Source organism: Myxocyprinus asiaticus, chromosome 4 (assembly GCF_019703515.2).
Source record: "Myxocyprinus asiaticus isolate MX2 ecotype Aquarium Trade chromosome 4, UBuf_Myxa_2, whole genome shotgun sequence".
NCBI lineage: Eukaryota > Metazoa > Chordata > Actinopteri > Cypriniformes > Catostomidae > Myxocyprinus > Myxocyprinus asiaticus.
In genome coordinates this window covers 46,788,302-46,802,514 of record NC_059347.1, presented here as the reverse complement: position 1 = coordinate 46,802,514, position 14,213 = coordinate 46,788,302, and the positions used below count along the sequence as shown (strand labels likewise).

Here is a 14,213-nt window from a genome sequence, read left to right as displayed (position 1 = left end):
GGTACCCCTCATGATATAATATTGGGAGGAGACTTTAATCTTTTGATGGAATCAGTCCTTGATCATAGTGAAGTAAAAGTGTGTAAGCCCCCTAGAGCAACATTGATGCTTCACAGGATGTATAAAAATCTTGGTCTACATTTATTTTGAGACTTTTGAACCCATCTGGTGAGGACTATACATTTTTTTCATCAGTCCATAAGATTTATTCTAGAATATAATTTTTTATATCTAAGTCACTCATTTCATCTCTTGTGGATTGCTCAATTGGAAACATCGTAGTCTCAGATCATGCCCTGGTGAGTTTAGAGGTGTTGCCACATAGGGAGAAAAATAAATCATATAGTTGGCACTTTAATGTATCCCTTTTGCAAAATCCTGAATTCCAACAAATGTTAAAGGCTGAAATCAGTGTTTATATGGAGACCAACTGGTCCTCAGTATCCTCTGTGGGCATGGCTTGGGAGGCACTTAAAGCAGTTTTTAGGAGTCAGATCATACAGTATGCCTCATTCATCAAAAAGTCCAAAGCACGAGAACTTGTGGAGTTGGAAGGGATTATTAATAGTGCCGAGGCAGAGCTTAAGTGCCGAATGTTGTCTGATGGCCTCGACCCAATTGAAATACAGATTTAATACTATTTTGTCACGGAAGGTGGAGTTTTGGCTATTCAGGGCAAGACAGTCATACTATGAGTTGGGGGACAAAGCAGGGAAGCTTTTGGCTAGATATTTGAAGCAGAGAGTATTTTTCTACCATTCCCTCAGTGAAATCTGCTGGTGGTGACATTTTTACCATTTTTACATTGATATTAATAATGCTTTTAAAGAATTCTATCTTGATCTTTATAGTTCTACATCTTCGTCTACTGATGAAGATATTAGAAACTTTATGGAACCATTAGAACTCCCTAAACTGATGACTGAGCAAAAAAATTATCTTGATTCTGAGATAACCTTGGAGGAGCTTGGCGAGGTAATTAAGGCCTTGCCTACAAGCAAGGCTCCAGGGCCAAATGGCTTTGCTGCTGAATTTTTTAGATCTTATGCTACAGAACTGGCTCTACTTTTGCTAGAAGTTTATACGGAATCATTAAAGAATAGAAAGCTTCCTCCAACCATGACACAACCCTGGATCAGCCTGATACTTTAAAAGGACAAAGATCCAAGCGAGTGTAAGAGTTACCGTCCAATTTCCCTGATCAAGCTAGACATTAAAATATTGTCAAAAATTTTGGCTAATCGATTAAGTAAAGTTATGACATCTCTTATACATATAGATCAGGTGGGGTTTATTCGGGGCCGCAGCTCTTCTGATAACATTAGGTGTTTCATCAATATCATGTGGTCAGTGGCAAATGATCAGACTCCGCTGCCAACTCACTTGACACCAAAAAGGCATTTGATATGTTAGAATGGGATTATCTTTTTAAGATTTTGGAAATGTTCGGGTTCGGAGTACGTTTATTGGATGGATTAAGTTACTTTATAGACACCCGATAGTGGTAGTACAAACAAATGGATTAATTTCAAATTATTTTACTCTGGAAAGGGGCACCCGGCAGGGTTGCCCTCTTTCACCATTATTGTTCTGTCTTGCCCTGGAACCATTAGCAGCCACGATAAGAAAGGAAGATGATTTTCCAGGGGTGGTGGCGAGAAGTATGGCGCATAAGCTTTTGCTTTACACATATGATATTTTATTATTCATCTCCTACCCTACTAGATCTATGCCTTGCCTCCACAGAATTATTAATTCCTTTTCTAAGTTCTCAGGATACAGAGTTAATTGGTCTAAATCCGAAGCTTTGGCTCTGACATGGTACTGCCCAGTAACGGCTTTCCAGCCAGGTGCCTTCCAGTGGCCCAAATAGAGCATTAAGTATTTGGGTATTTTATTCCCAGCAAATCTGTGTGATTTAGTCAGAGTTAATTTTGACCTTTTAATTAAAAGGTTTTCGAGCGATGTGGACATTTTTAGATTTTGTATTCTAAAATTCAACCACCTACTATAGTCTATCTCCCCATTGAAGTTCCCCTCTTTTATTTCAAACATTTTGATAGTATAGCTAAATCCTTTATCTGGAATGGTAAACATCCTCGGATGCATTTTACTAAGTTACACAGGCCAGTTGACAAAGGTGGGTTAGGTCTCCCCAAGATTTCTTTTTACTATTATGCTTTTGGTCTCAGACATTTGGCGCATTGGTCACTTCCACCTGAGAGAGCCCCTCCCTGGCTCTTTATTGAATAGGAGGTCCTTGCCTCTATCTTGCCATTGCAAAGTCTTTCTACCAAGCTGCCCAGAGAAGTAAAGACACAACCTGTTATCTTGCACATGCATTTAGTGAGGACAAAAGTTTCCCACGTGTTCAATTCGGACATTTACCTGAATGTTGCTGCAAGTATTTGGTTAAACCCTAAATTGTGCATTAACAAGCCCCCTTTCTGCTGGACAGAATGGATTGAGAAGGGAGTTGCTACCCTGGGTGACCTGTATGAAAATGGAGTGTTGAGATCCTTTGAAAATATTATACAGCGGTTTGGGATTCCCAGATCTCAATTCTTCAGGTACTTACAGTTGCGCCATCTACTTTGTACCACCTTTGGGTGTAGTGCACAGCCCCCTAAAGCAGCAGACACTCTTGAGATGGTGTTTGCTGCTTTTGGAAAGGGTCACGAGGCTTCAGCGTACTGTTCCTGGCTAATTCAGAGTCTAGGGGACAGGGTTTTAACATCTCTTAAGAAGTTATGGGAGAGAGACTTCAATTTAGTTCTGGAGGATGAGGAATGGGGTAGGATTTTTAAAAATGTCAAGTCTATGTCTAGGCGCAAGGGAGCACCTCATTCAATTTAAGATTCTGCATTATTTTTATTGGACTCCCTCTAGATTGTATAGGCTTGACCTTAAAGACACACCTAGTTGCTGGCGATGCCAGTTGGAGGATGGGGACATAGCCCACGTTTTTTGGTTCTGTACTAAGATTCAAGAGTTTTGGTCGAGTGTTCAGAGTTATGTCTGTGAGGTCTAGAGCACTCAGATTTTATTCTGCCCCAGACTTTGTATTTTGGGTGATGGGGCAGGTATTAACGCAGGGGACAAACACATAAAAAACTGGGTCCTTACCAGCATGATGATCGGCAGGAGAGTGATTCTTGGGGAATGGAAGTCGGCTGGTGCGCCCTCATTTCATGAGTGGTGCACCAAGTTGGGCAAAGTGGCGGCTTTTGAAAAGATGTCACATAGACGGCTGGGCAGCTTGGATGCTTATGGCAAGAAGTGGGGCACTTATTTGGCCTTCCTATTGGGTTGCCAGGGAGGAGCAGTGGAGAGGGACAGTTTAGATTAAAAATATATGATTAATGAATATGTGGAACCCTTTTTCTTTTGAGTTTGGAATCAATAAAAATAAAAATCAATGATAAAAAAAAAAACCTGTAAACATTTCTAACTTCAAGAATTTAAAACTATTTTAAACTTTCAGACAGGGTTTTGTCAGACCAACATTATAGTTTGTCTCAACAAACTTTACGTATAGTTTAATCTGTATTTTTGAACCACACAAAGTAAAATATCAATATTTTCTTTTTCACAACCTAAGCCAAGTTATTTTTGTAATACAGGGCAAACATGCAGTTGTAGCAATGAATAGTATAATAAACATTTTTGTTCAACAACCCTTTTATACAAAGAATAAAGCTTAACCTTATAAAGCCTAACATATGAATAATAATCAGAAAATTATATTTTTTAAACCTGTTTAAACCTATTTTTCTATAAAAATAATTACATTTAAAGCAAACGTTGCTTGCATATCAGAAACAATATGAACGTTATTGTTAATATTACTTTGTCAAAATCAGAGATTTCACATAAAAAAAGATGGGTGCATCAAAATATGAAAGTAGCTATTTTGGAAATTATTTTACAAGGTCTTCTACTTCCAGAAGAGCATGGAAACTTTCACCATGCAGCATTATAAGATTAAAAAAAATAAATTATTAGAATCAGGAAGGCTAAACGGTCCAATAAGAGGGCTGGGGGCCCTCATAGTCACAGGGCCCTGTTGAGGGGGCCTTGTATAATATGTGGGGCCCACATATTAAAGCATATGCAAACATTTGTTTTCAAAGTTGATGGGCTGCAAGACCATGCAGCAAACCTTGTTTGCTCATGTAACTGTCAGCTGTAATAAATTATATCCCCATTAAAATATGATACATAATAAAATTTGATTTGATAAATAGTATATTTGCCCTGTGTAAATAACACTATATAGGAACTGGTATCTAAAATAAATAAGGGGTGATAAATAAATACTAATACAACAGGCAGGAAAAACAGACATTTATTCATTTTAATATCCTTTATATTTTATGAATGTGTTGAAACTTGACACTGGGCGACACACCCTGAAAACTGCACCGATTGAAAGGTTTCATGCTGAAGAGCCGCTTAAAAGTAAGTTTTTTTTTCTCTCTCTTGTAAAAGTAAACAAGTGTAAATGTCAACATCATACCATAAGTCATATAAAACATGAGCTCATTGATGTCATGAAATATCAGTCTGCTTTTTTATTCCATCCGTTACTCCTGGTCGGAGGCTTCCGTAAATATTTAGTTTATAGGACGTTCTACATATGTTTGATGGTGCAACACTCAAATTTTTAGTAGCGCCTAAAGGCTAAGTTGTAACTTGTAAGTTGTAGCTGGTGCAACCGGCCTCTGGGCACTGGCCCCATTGGCCCAGTCCGTAATTCACCTATGCTTCTAGTTTACTATTTCTGCCGTAACTATAAACTGCAGAAACAGTTTTCATTTCGACCACTAGGTGGCAGCATCGCGCAAATGCAAACAGCGCGCGACCCGGTAATAATGCACTGAGTGACATCTGCACTTCCTCTTTGCTCCTGCGTCGCGAGTCCAACCATGGTGTGTTATAATCTCCTGTACAGTTTTATTGAAAATCTGTTGTAATCCTCAATTTCTGAACAACTTAGAGCGTACCAAATGATATAATGTAAATATATACGCACTGGGCATCATATAAAATGTTTTATGGGGTCAATTACCTTATGAATTAAGTGATTATTGTCTTTTTGTCGGTTAGCACTGTCGTAGTGTATATTTTTGCATTGTAGCCGCAAATGACTGGAATGTGAAGTTGATAAAACACTAGCTATCTCCTCTGTATTTTATATTGGTGAACTTAATCGTCACAGTGCAGCTCTTGTGTGTTATCTGTATATTGAGTTTGTTTAGAGAAAAGCAGTGACGCTAACATTAGCTCGAGCGCTAGTCGTGTCGTGAACTCATAACTAACTTACTGAGATCATAGATATACAATATGTGTATTTGCAGGTGAACGTGCCGAAAACCCGCAGGACCTACTGCAAGAAATGCAAGAAGCACCAGCCTCATAAAGTGACCCAGTACAAGAAGGGCAAAGACTCTCTGTACGCCCAGGGTGAGTTCAGCAACAGCATAAAGTTGTGGTGCTGACTTCACTGACGGTTAGATTAAATGTACATGTGTGTCTATCTTTTCCTTTCAGGAAAGAGGCGTTACGACAGAAAGCAGAGTGGTTATGGAGGACAGACAAAGCCTATTTTCAGAAAAAAGGTAAGTGGTATACCAAATGGACAACTGCAAGAGTTGTCAGATTTATAGTGAAAGCCATGACAATCTTGATATCTGATCATGGTGAACTGCAAATTGAAAGGAATAGTTCACCCAAAAATGAAAATTATCACTTACCCTGATGCCATCTCAGTTGTGAACAACTTTCTGATGTCTTCAGCAGAATACAAATGAAGATTTTTTGAAAAATGTTGTAGCTCTGTAGGTCCTTATAATGTAATTAAATGGGTGCCATCAGGCTGCTGGCTATTTGATGGTCCAAAAGGCATATTTAGGCAGCATGAAAGTAATCCACATGACTCCAGATGACCATTTCATGTCTTCTGAAGCAAATTGATAGGTTGGTGTTAGAAATAAATTGATAATTAAAATGTTTTTAACTGCGTTGCTTCCGCCCAACGCTGTATTGCTGTTTGAAATGAACTACCTCTCATGTGACGTTTGTTCCTCTGTTGTATACAAAGCACGCTTCTGACTTCTCGCGTGAACGCACCATATGTGCCCTTCAAGTGGACTCGGAAATATCGCAATTACGAATTTCGAGCACATGAATGACCCAGTGAAGTCGGAAGTTAAATTGGGGAAACTCAGAATTCTACATGATACTCGAGTTGCAGAGATGGGAGGAGTCCTAAACATTCAACATGGCAGAGGAGAGTACAGTTTTTGTACAGAATGACAGGTTTTGTTCATTTTTCTAAATACAGCTAATTGTTAGTGCTTGCTGTTTTGGTCAAATTAATTTGTATATCAGCAACCATTCTATGCATGTTGTAAATTTTTACACCGTGAAAAATTTGACCAAAATTCCATTATCGTCAGCAAGCTAACTGAGTGATATGTGTTATGGTGTTAAAATAAAAAGTTCCTCAAGCAATATGAATGAACGAACCTGACGTCGTCCATGTTTCCTGTTCTTTCCAACAACAAAGCACATGAACACAACGTACTTGTAATTACCACTTCAGAAGTGGGAAGTAGGAAAATTCCAATAGCACATGAAGGCAGCAGTAGCACTTGCGTCACTGATGCGTCGACTGCTGGCAGGAAGCAATAAAAAAGCACAAAGCAGCATAAAAGTAATCCATACTCAAGTGGTTTAATCCATGTCTTCTGAAGCGATATGAGTGTGGTTGAGAAACAGGTCAGTATTTAAGTCCTTTTTTACTTTAAATTCTCCTGCCTGGCCAGTAGGTGGCGATATGCACAAAGAATTCGAAACTCCAAAGAATGTGTGTAGGTTTTTAGTAAATCTGTTGAAATATTCAGAAGATTGTGATGCAAAATATGGGATGGCATGAGGGTAAGTACATAATGAGAGATTTTTCATATGTAGCTGATTGTAGTCTGTTAGTCTGAGTTTATTTGGTTTGACTTTCTAGAAAAATATCGTCTTTGGACTTGACCTCAACTCTGCATGGGAAATACAGATTTTTCTAAATCTTAATATCACAAGTGTGTTGTTGTATTGAATATCAGCATGGCTGTGATTCAGCTGAAAGCTCAAGGCAGCCAGTAATCACATCTGTGCTTATTCTGTACAGCAGAGCAAAATTGCTTATTCAACAGATTTTATAAACAAGTAATTTGCATTTTAGACCAAATGGCCTTTTATTTTGTATCTTCATTCTCTGCGTACAAAACAAGTTAAAGGAATATTCTGGGTTCAATACAAGTTAAGCTCTATCAATGGCAATTGTGGTATAATGTTGATTACCACAAAAATGCATTTTGACTCTTTCCTCCTTTTAAAAAAGTAAAAATCGAGGTTACAGTGTGGCACATGCAATGGAACAGAATGGGGCCAATAAAAGTGATTATGGCCAATGTTTGGAGGGTTTAAAGGCAGAAATGCAAAGCTGATCATTTTATAAAAGTACTTGCATTAATTCTTTTAAAACATGTATTAATTGAGCTGTAAAGTTATTTAAATGAGTTTTTACAAGTGTTTTAGGGTTTGTCGACATTATATCGTCATGGCAATGAATTTGTAAAATTGGCTATAAATTTACACCATATGGTTAGTAAGTGATTATCACTAATATCATGTTAACCCATGTTGTTTTTGTCTTGTGGTTATACTTTTGAAACAATGAGTATTTTAAAGTTTATGGATTGGCCCCATTTACTTTCATTGTAATTGTCTCAATGGCAATTACATTTTTTGGTTATCAACATTATGCCACAAATGCTGTTTATTGAGCTTAACTTGTATTGAACCCAGAATATTCCTTTAAACAAAGACAAAGCATGGTCAACCGTTGCGTGTCACTGAACAACATGCAGCCTGTCAGAAAACTGGAACTAACTGTTGAATTGTTTACGTTATGGATATTTTTTTGTAGGGATGCGCTGATGGATCAGGCACCGATCTAAATCGGCCTATCTTCATCTTAAATCTGTGATCAACCGATTGTGCCTAGAATCATGGCCGATCTTTTTTTTCCCAAAATAATCGCATACACTGCTACCTTAATGAATGAGAACTTGCTCAGCCATCGAAGCATGACATTTATGGGGAGGGTGAGATGTTGGTAATTCTAAGCATTTGCGAATTTACACTTTCAGACATGCAGTAATTCAGATGAATATGCAGGTTTGTTTTAAAAAATGTATATTGCATGTGTATGAATATTAAGGTGCCCATTTTCAAGAGTCATTACGATAAATCTTACTCGCTGTACTGTTTGACATGGATAGGACAAATACTGCAAATGGATGTAAAATTAAATTGAACAACAAATAAACATGCAAACATCTCAGTATACATGATGTAATGCAAGTAGTGACAGTGTGTGGTGCGATAAACAGTTCAAGCAATTGTGCACGCTGTGTTTCACTCCATCCAACATGCGCGCTCAATCTCTTTTCAGTCGCTCATCCCAGCGCTATTTTGTGAGAACCCTGATTTAAATCAGATAGGTTTGTCGCAATACACTAATAATAGTTTAACCTTCAATAATAGCACTGCTTCATTTAGTTGCTTAATTAGTGAATTGTGCAACAAAACGCCAGTGTTGGTAAATCATAGATACAGGGTTCCCTCGATCATGGAAAACTGGAAAAATCAGGGAATTTTAATTAAAATTATTTCCATGCCTGGAAAAGTCATGGAAATTAGTAAAAATCTTAAGTCATGGAAAAATGTTTTTTTTTTTAATTTTTTTATATGTATATATACAATTTTATTTATTATGCTCTGTCCTAAAATATTTATTCAGGGTGTTACGTTGCACTGGATTAAAAACACAGTGAAGAGTTTAAAATATAGGCTATCATGTTATTTAGAAAACCTGACTAATTGGGGTGCTTTCACACTAGCACTTTGTTGCGCACCCGGATTCGAATGACGTCAAAGTTTGGTTTGTTTGGATAGTGTGAACGCTGTTTTCCGGACTTGGGTGCACACCCAGAAACTGCACCAGAGTCCGCTTGAGAAGGTGGTCTGTGGTACGGTTCGCTGCTGATATAAACGTAATCATACCAAATCGCAGAAGTGAACCGCTCGTGATGACGTATAGTTCACAATTAGGCTCGCCATCGCGATTATTATGGTATAATGCATTTCTCAAACCTGCTTGTGTCCAAATAAATCCCTTTCATAGAGCAGCTCACATCTCTTGCAGTGCATCTGGGGGCTCGCGGCAGACGAATGCTAATATTCATCACATTATTGCACATGCAATGCATCCGTGGGAGACAAACACAAGTGTCGCTCTGTGCATGTAAAGTTTTCGTGATAAATCTAAAGAGATGAATACTTTAATAACACATTGAAGCTGATGTCTAGAGTTGTTGCCTAGTTACAGTGGTAAACAGCTGCCGCTTGTACTCACGTTAATGACTCAATCAGACTGTGGTTCGGACCCAAATAATATGATGTGAATAGAGAGACCAGAGGGGGTAGGGGAGGGGTAGGAAACGAACTCTGGTGTGGTTCAAGCAATCGAACCAAGTGTGAAAGCACCCTAATCCCCACCCATTTTAGGATTCATGCTAAATGTTTGTATGAATTACATTTAAAATTAAATGTTTTCAGTTTAACTTTTATCAAACAGTGATGTTGTTTTGTTTTTTTACAAGTTTGTGATTATGTAGTTTCCGTGCCATTTTCAGAATGAAAGGCTAAATCTTTGGACATGGAAATAAGCTTTCAAGTCATAGAAAAGTCATGAAAATTTGTTGTAGATACCAATGATTTCTCACTGAAGCAGTTTTGGAGTTTGTAGTGGATATATCTAATTTCTAAATGCATCTCTGCTGTGTGTGATGCTCTCATTGTTTTTACCGGTTGCCAGTATGTCACAATAATCATTGATAGTGACAACAGAACTTTAAGGTTCAAATAAATGTTAGCGTTTCACAATTAATGTAAATCATATGTAACTTTACAGTGTGGGGCATTAAACAAAAAACTACAGCAAATAACTTGCAAAAGTGTGGCAATGGGCACTTTAAAAAGGAATATCGGTAATCAAATTAGTTTTGTATGATCACAGGGTTACAATTTAGGTGATTGGGATTGACCTCAGATTTTCTGATTGTTGCACCACCATTTCTTTGTAAATATCAAATGTAACTGTTCTTTTGCTGTAGGCTAAAACCACAAAGAAGATCGTGCTGAGGCTGGAGTGTGTGGAGCCCAACTGTCGCTCAAAAAGAATGTTGGCCATTAAGAGATGCAAACACTTTGAGCTGGGAGGAGACAAGAAGAGAAAGGTGAGAGGAACAGGCATCAGCTGACCAAACTTTACTTCTGTTTTATGACTAACCTAGGAGTGTATTTTTCTATCGGACATAAAATCATACACGCAGACTGACAATTACACACTCCTCTTCACTCTTGAGTTACACAGGTCAAAGTGTCATGGAGGTACACATTCAGTTGTGGTAGTCTCCACTATGATGTAGTTTGTTGATCTTGGGTTATTTTGAAATGACCATTTGGGATTATTTGTAGAGTCGTTTAGTCATAAATTGCTTTTCAGTGTCTAAATTTGAATTCAGTTTACCAGAATTTTCCCAAGCAGTTAAAGCATGTTTATTGTTAGTACTGTTTGGAACATTTCATTAGGTGGATTTCTTAATTCTGAAAGTGTAGTCAAAGGAATGTTTTAGGTTGTGCATTTATCTAATTCACAATCTGAGTTGGTGTGTATATGCATTGAGATGTCATTTGGTACATGAAAGTGGGTGTTGATGTGTGATGTACAACACATGTATAATGAATGGCAGAGTTTCTGCACTAGGGCAAACCATAGAAAATTGTGTAACAGCAAGACTTCTTAACATGTCTTAATTTCTGTTCCCTCCATCTTTTACAGGGCCAGGTCATTCAATTCTGAGCTGGGCCATTTGCTGCTTCTCTGGTTTACCATCTGTCAATAAAAGTTGTATACAGTAATGCTGACTATGCCTTTTTATTAAGCATCAGTGTTTTCAAATAAAGTCCCACATGCTGATTGCACCATAGGTGACTAACATAGCAGATTTGCTGTAAAAGCAAGTGTTCTGCATCTTATACTGTGGTTTGGGGTCAAGCATATTACATATCCTGCATTGTAAGCCAGATCTTTACTTGGACTCATACTAAGATTAGTGTGTGAAGTCAACAGAGACATACAAGGAGACATCCCAGTCATTGAACAATTGAGAAATAATTCATTATGACAGCTGAATGAAAAGCTCAGCCTGTTAAAAGAGCTACATGAATTACTGGAAAAGGCATCGCCTGATCTTTTTGCCTTAGACTGGTGCATCTGTATTGGCTTTAGATCAACCTAAAAAATACTTGACTGATTTGAAGCAAATATAGTGATACTAATTTTGTCAGGTTTTAATGATTTGCACATTATTTAAACACAAGCTTTCAAAGGGTTCTGGAGATTTCAGTCTTTCCTGAATTCATTGAGGGTTCCCACGGTAATGGAAAACCAAATTTCAGAGGATTTTAAAATGACGTTCCAGGCCTGGAAAAGTCATGGAATTTAGCAAATTCTTAAAAGTCATGGACAATTCCATAGTGAATGTACAGGTGCATCTCAATAAATTAGAATGTTGTGGAAAAGTTCATTTATTTCAGTAATTCAACTCAAATTGTGAAACTCGTGTATTAAATAACTTCAGTGCACACAGACTGAAGTAGTTTAAGTCTTTGGTTCTTTTAATTGTGATGATTTTGGCTCATACTTAACAAAAACCCACCAATTCACTATCTCAAAAAATTAGAATATGGTGACATGCCAATCAGCTAATCAACTCAAAACACCTGCAAAGGTTTCCTGAGCCTTCAAAATGGTCTCTCGGTTTGGTTAACTAGGATACACAATCATGGGGAAGACTGCTGATCTGACAATTGTCCAGAAGACAATCATTGACACCCTTCACAAGGAGGGTAAGCCACAAACTTTCATCGCCAAAGAAGCTGGCTGTTCACAGAGTGCTGTTAACAGAAAGTTGAGTGGAAGGAAAAAGTGTGGAAGAAAAAGATGCACAACCAACCGAGAGAACCACAGCCTTATGAGGATTGTCAAGAAAAATCGATTCAAGAATTTGGGTGAACTTCACAAGGAATGGACTGAGGCTGGGGTCAAGGCATCAAGAGCCACCACACACAGACGTGTCAAGGAATTTGGCTACAGTTGTCGTATTCCTCTTGTTAAGCCACTCCTGAACCACAGACAACGTCAGAGGCGTCTTACCTGGGCTAAGGAGAAGAAGAACTGGACTGTTGCCCAGTGTTCCAAAGACCTCTTTTCAGATGAGAGCAAGTTTTGTATTTCATTTGGAAACCAAGGTCCTAGAGTCTGGAGGAAGGGTGGAGAAGCTCATAGCCAAGTTGCTTGAAGTCCAGTGTTAAGTTTCCACAGTCTGTGATGATTTGGGGTGCAATGTCATCTGCTGGTGTTGGTCCATTGTGTTTTTTGAAAACCAAAGTCACTGCACCCGTTTACCAAGAAACTTTGGAGCACTTCATGCTTCCTTCTGCTGACCAGCTTTTTAAAGATGCTGATTTCATTTTCCAGCAGGATTTGGCACCTGCCCACACTGCCAAAAGCACCAAAAGTTGGTTAAATGACACCAATGGTGTTGGTGTGCTTGACTGGCCAGCAAACTCACCAGACCTGAACCCCATAGAGAATCTATGGGGTATTGTCAAGAGGAAAATGAGAAACAAGAGACCAAAAAATGCAGATGAGCTGAAGGCCACTGTCAAAGAAACCTGGGCTTCCATACCACCTCAGCAGTGCCACAAACTGATCACCTCCATGCCACACCGAATTGAGGCAGTAATTAAAGCAAAAGGAGCCCCTACCAAGTATTGAGTACATATACAGTAAATGAACATACTTTCCAGAAGACCAACAATTCACTAAAAATGTTTTTTTTATTGGTCTTATGATGTATTCTAATTTTTTGAGATAGTGAATTGGTGGGTTTTTGTTCAATGTGAGCCAAAATCATCACAATTAAAAGAACCAAAGACTTAAACTACTTCAGTCTGTGTGCATTGAATTTATTTAATACATGAGTTTCACAATTTGAGTTGAATTACTGAAATAAATGAACTTTTCCACGACATTCTAATTTATTGAGATGCACCTGTATATCTATTTTCTAGTTCTGCTTTGCTCTAAAATATTTAATTAGCTAAATATTGTTCTTGTTTAACCCTCATGTGGTGTTCGGGTAATTTTTGACTCATTTTGATTTTCTTTAAAAATAAAAATGGTATATTTTATCTGAGTGTTTCAAGACTTTGTGACTTTTCCTCCACCAGGTATCTAAACAAAAAAAAGTCTAAATTTTCATAAAAAAAAAAAAAAAAAAGCGACACTTGTAGCGTTAAATTGACCTGCCATGGGAAATACTAAAATACAGAGGGTTTTTTTTTTAATTATTGTTTGTCAAATAAAAATCAATAAATCATACACAATGCAGAACACAACCACACATAAATGAAGGGGTGATACTATAAAACATCCACAATGCAGAAAACACACACAGGTTTGTTTGATTATATTAGTAATTGCTCATTGATTTCATATCAGTCTAATTATATTTTCTATTTCCAAATTCTAAACCTAATCATCACACAAACGTGCACATCACTTGATTTGAAAATCAAAATCATCTGACCCATTTTTTTTTCCTGAGGACATTTGGTGTAGACAAGCCTGTCTATATATACCAAACATACCACACAGGTTGTAGTCTGAGTCTGACCCGTGTGTGACAAAAGTTTATGCTGGAATTTTGATATTTGAAATAAATGACAGGTAACAAAATAATTACTCTTTATCTTTTCTTTGTAACACAATCAGATTTGACTATGGCAGCATGGTCATGTTTGACAGCATATTGGAGCATCATTGCAAAATCTGACACTTCAACAACTGGTTTAGAAAAAAATGTTAAAATTTGGCAAATAAACGTTTTTTTTTTATAATGTCTAAATAAATATCCAATGCATATCTTGTGATAATATCTAGAAATTAATTTGTTACAACAGAGATCAGCCAATGCATAGACCACTGAAGCCATCTTTTGGCCATAGTTGTTATTTCATGTAAT

General features: G+C 37.6%; 1 protein-coding gene across 1 annotated transcript; it reads left to right on the top strand.

Moving 5' to 3' along the window:
* Positions 1 to 4,869: 4,869 nt before the first annotated feature.
* On the top strand, positions 4,870 to 11,043 carry LOC127438953 (60S ribosomal protein L36a). The gene is made up of 5 exons (XM_051694897.1): positions 4,870 to 4,931; positions 5,361 to 5,466; positions 5,554 to 5,621; positions 10,236 to 10,358; positions 10,964 to 11,043. Exons 1-5 carry the CDS (start codon positions 4,929 to 4,931, stop codon positions 10,982 to 10,984), a joined length of 321 nt encoding a protein of 106 aa, XP_051550857.1. The 5' UTR covers positions 4,870 to 4,928; the 3' UTR covers positions 10,985 to 11,043.
* The last annotated feature ends 3,170 nt before the right edge of the window (positions 11,044 to 14,213 follow it).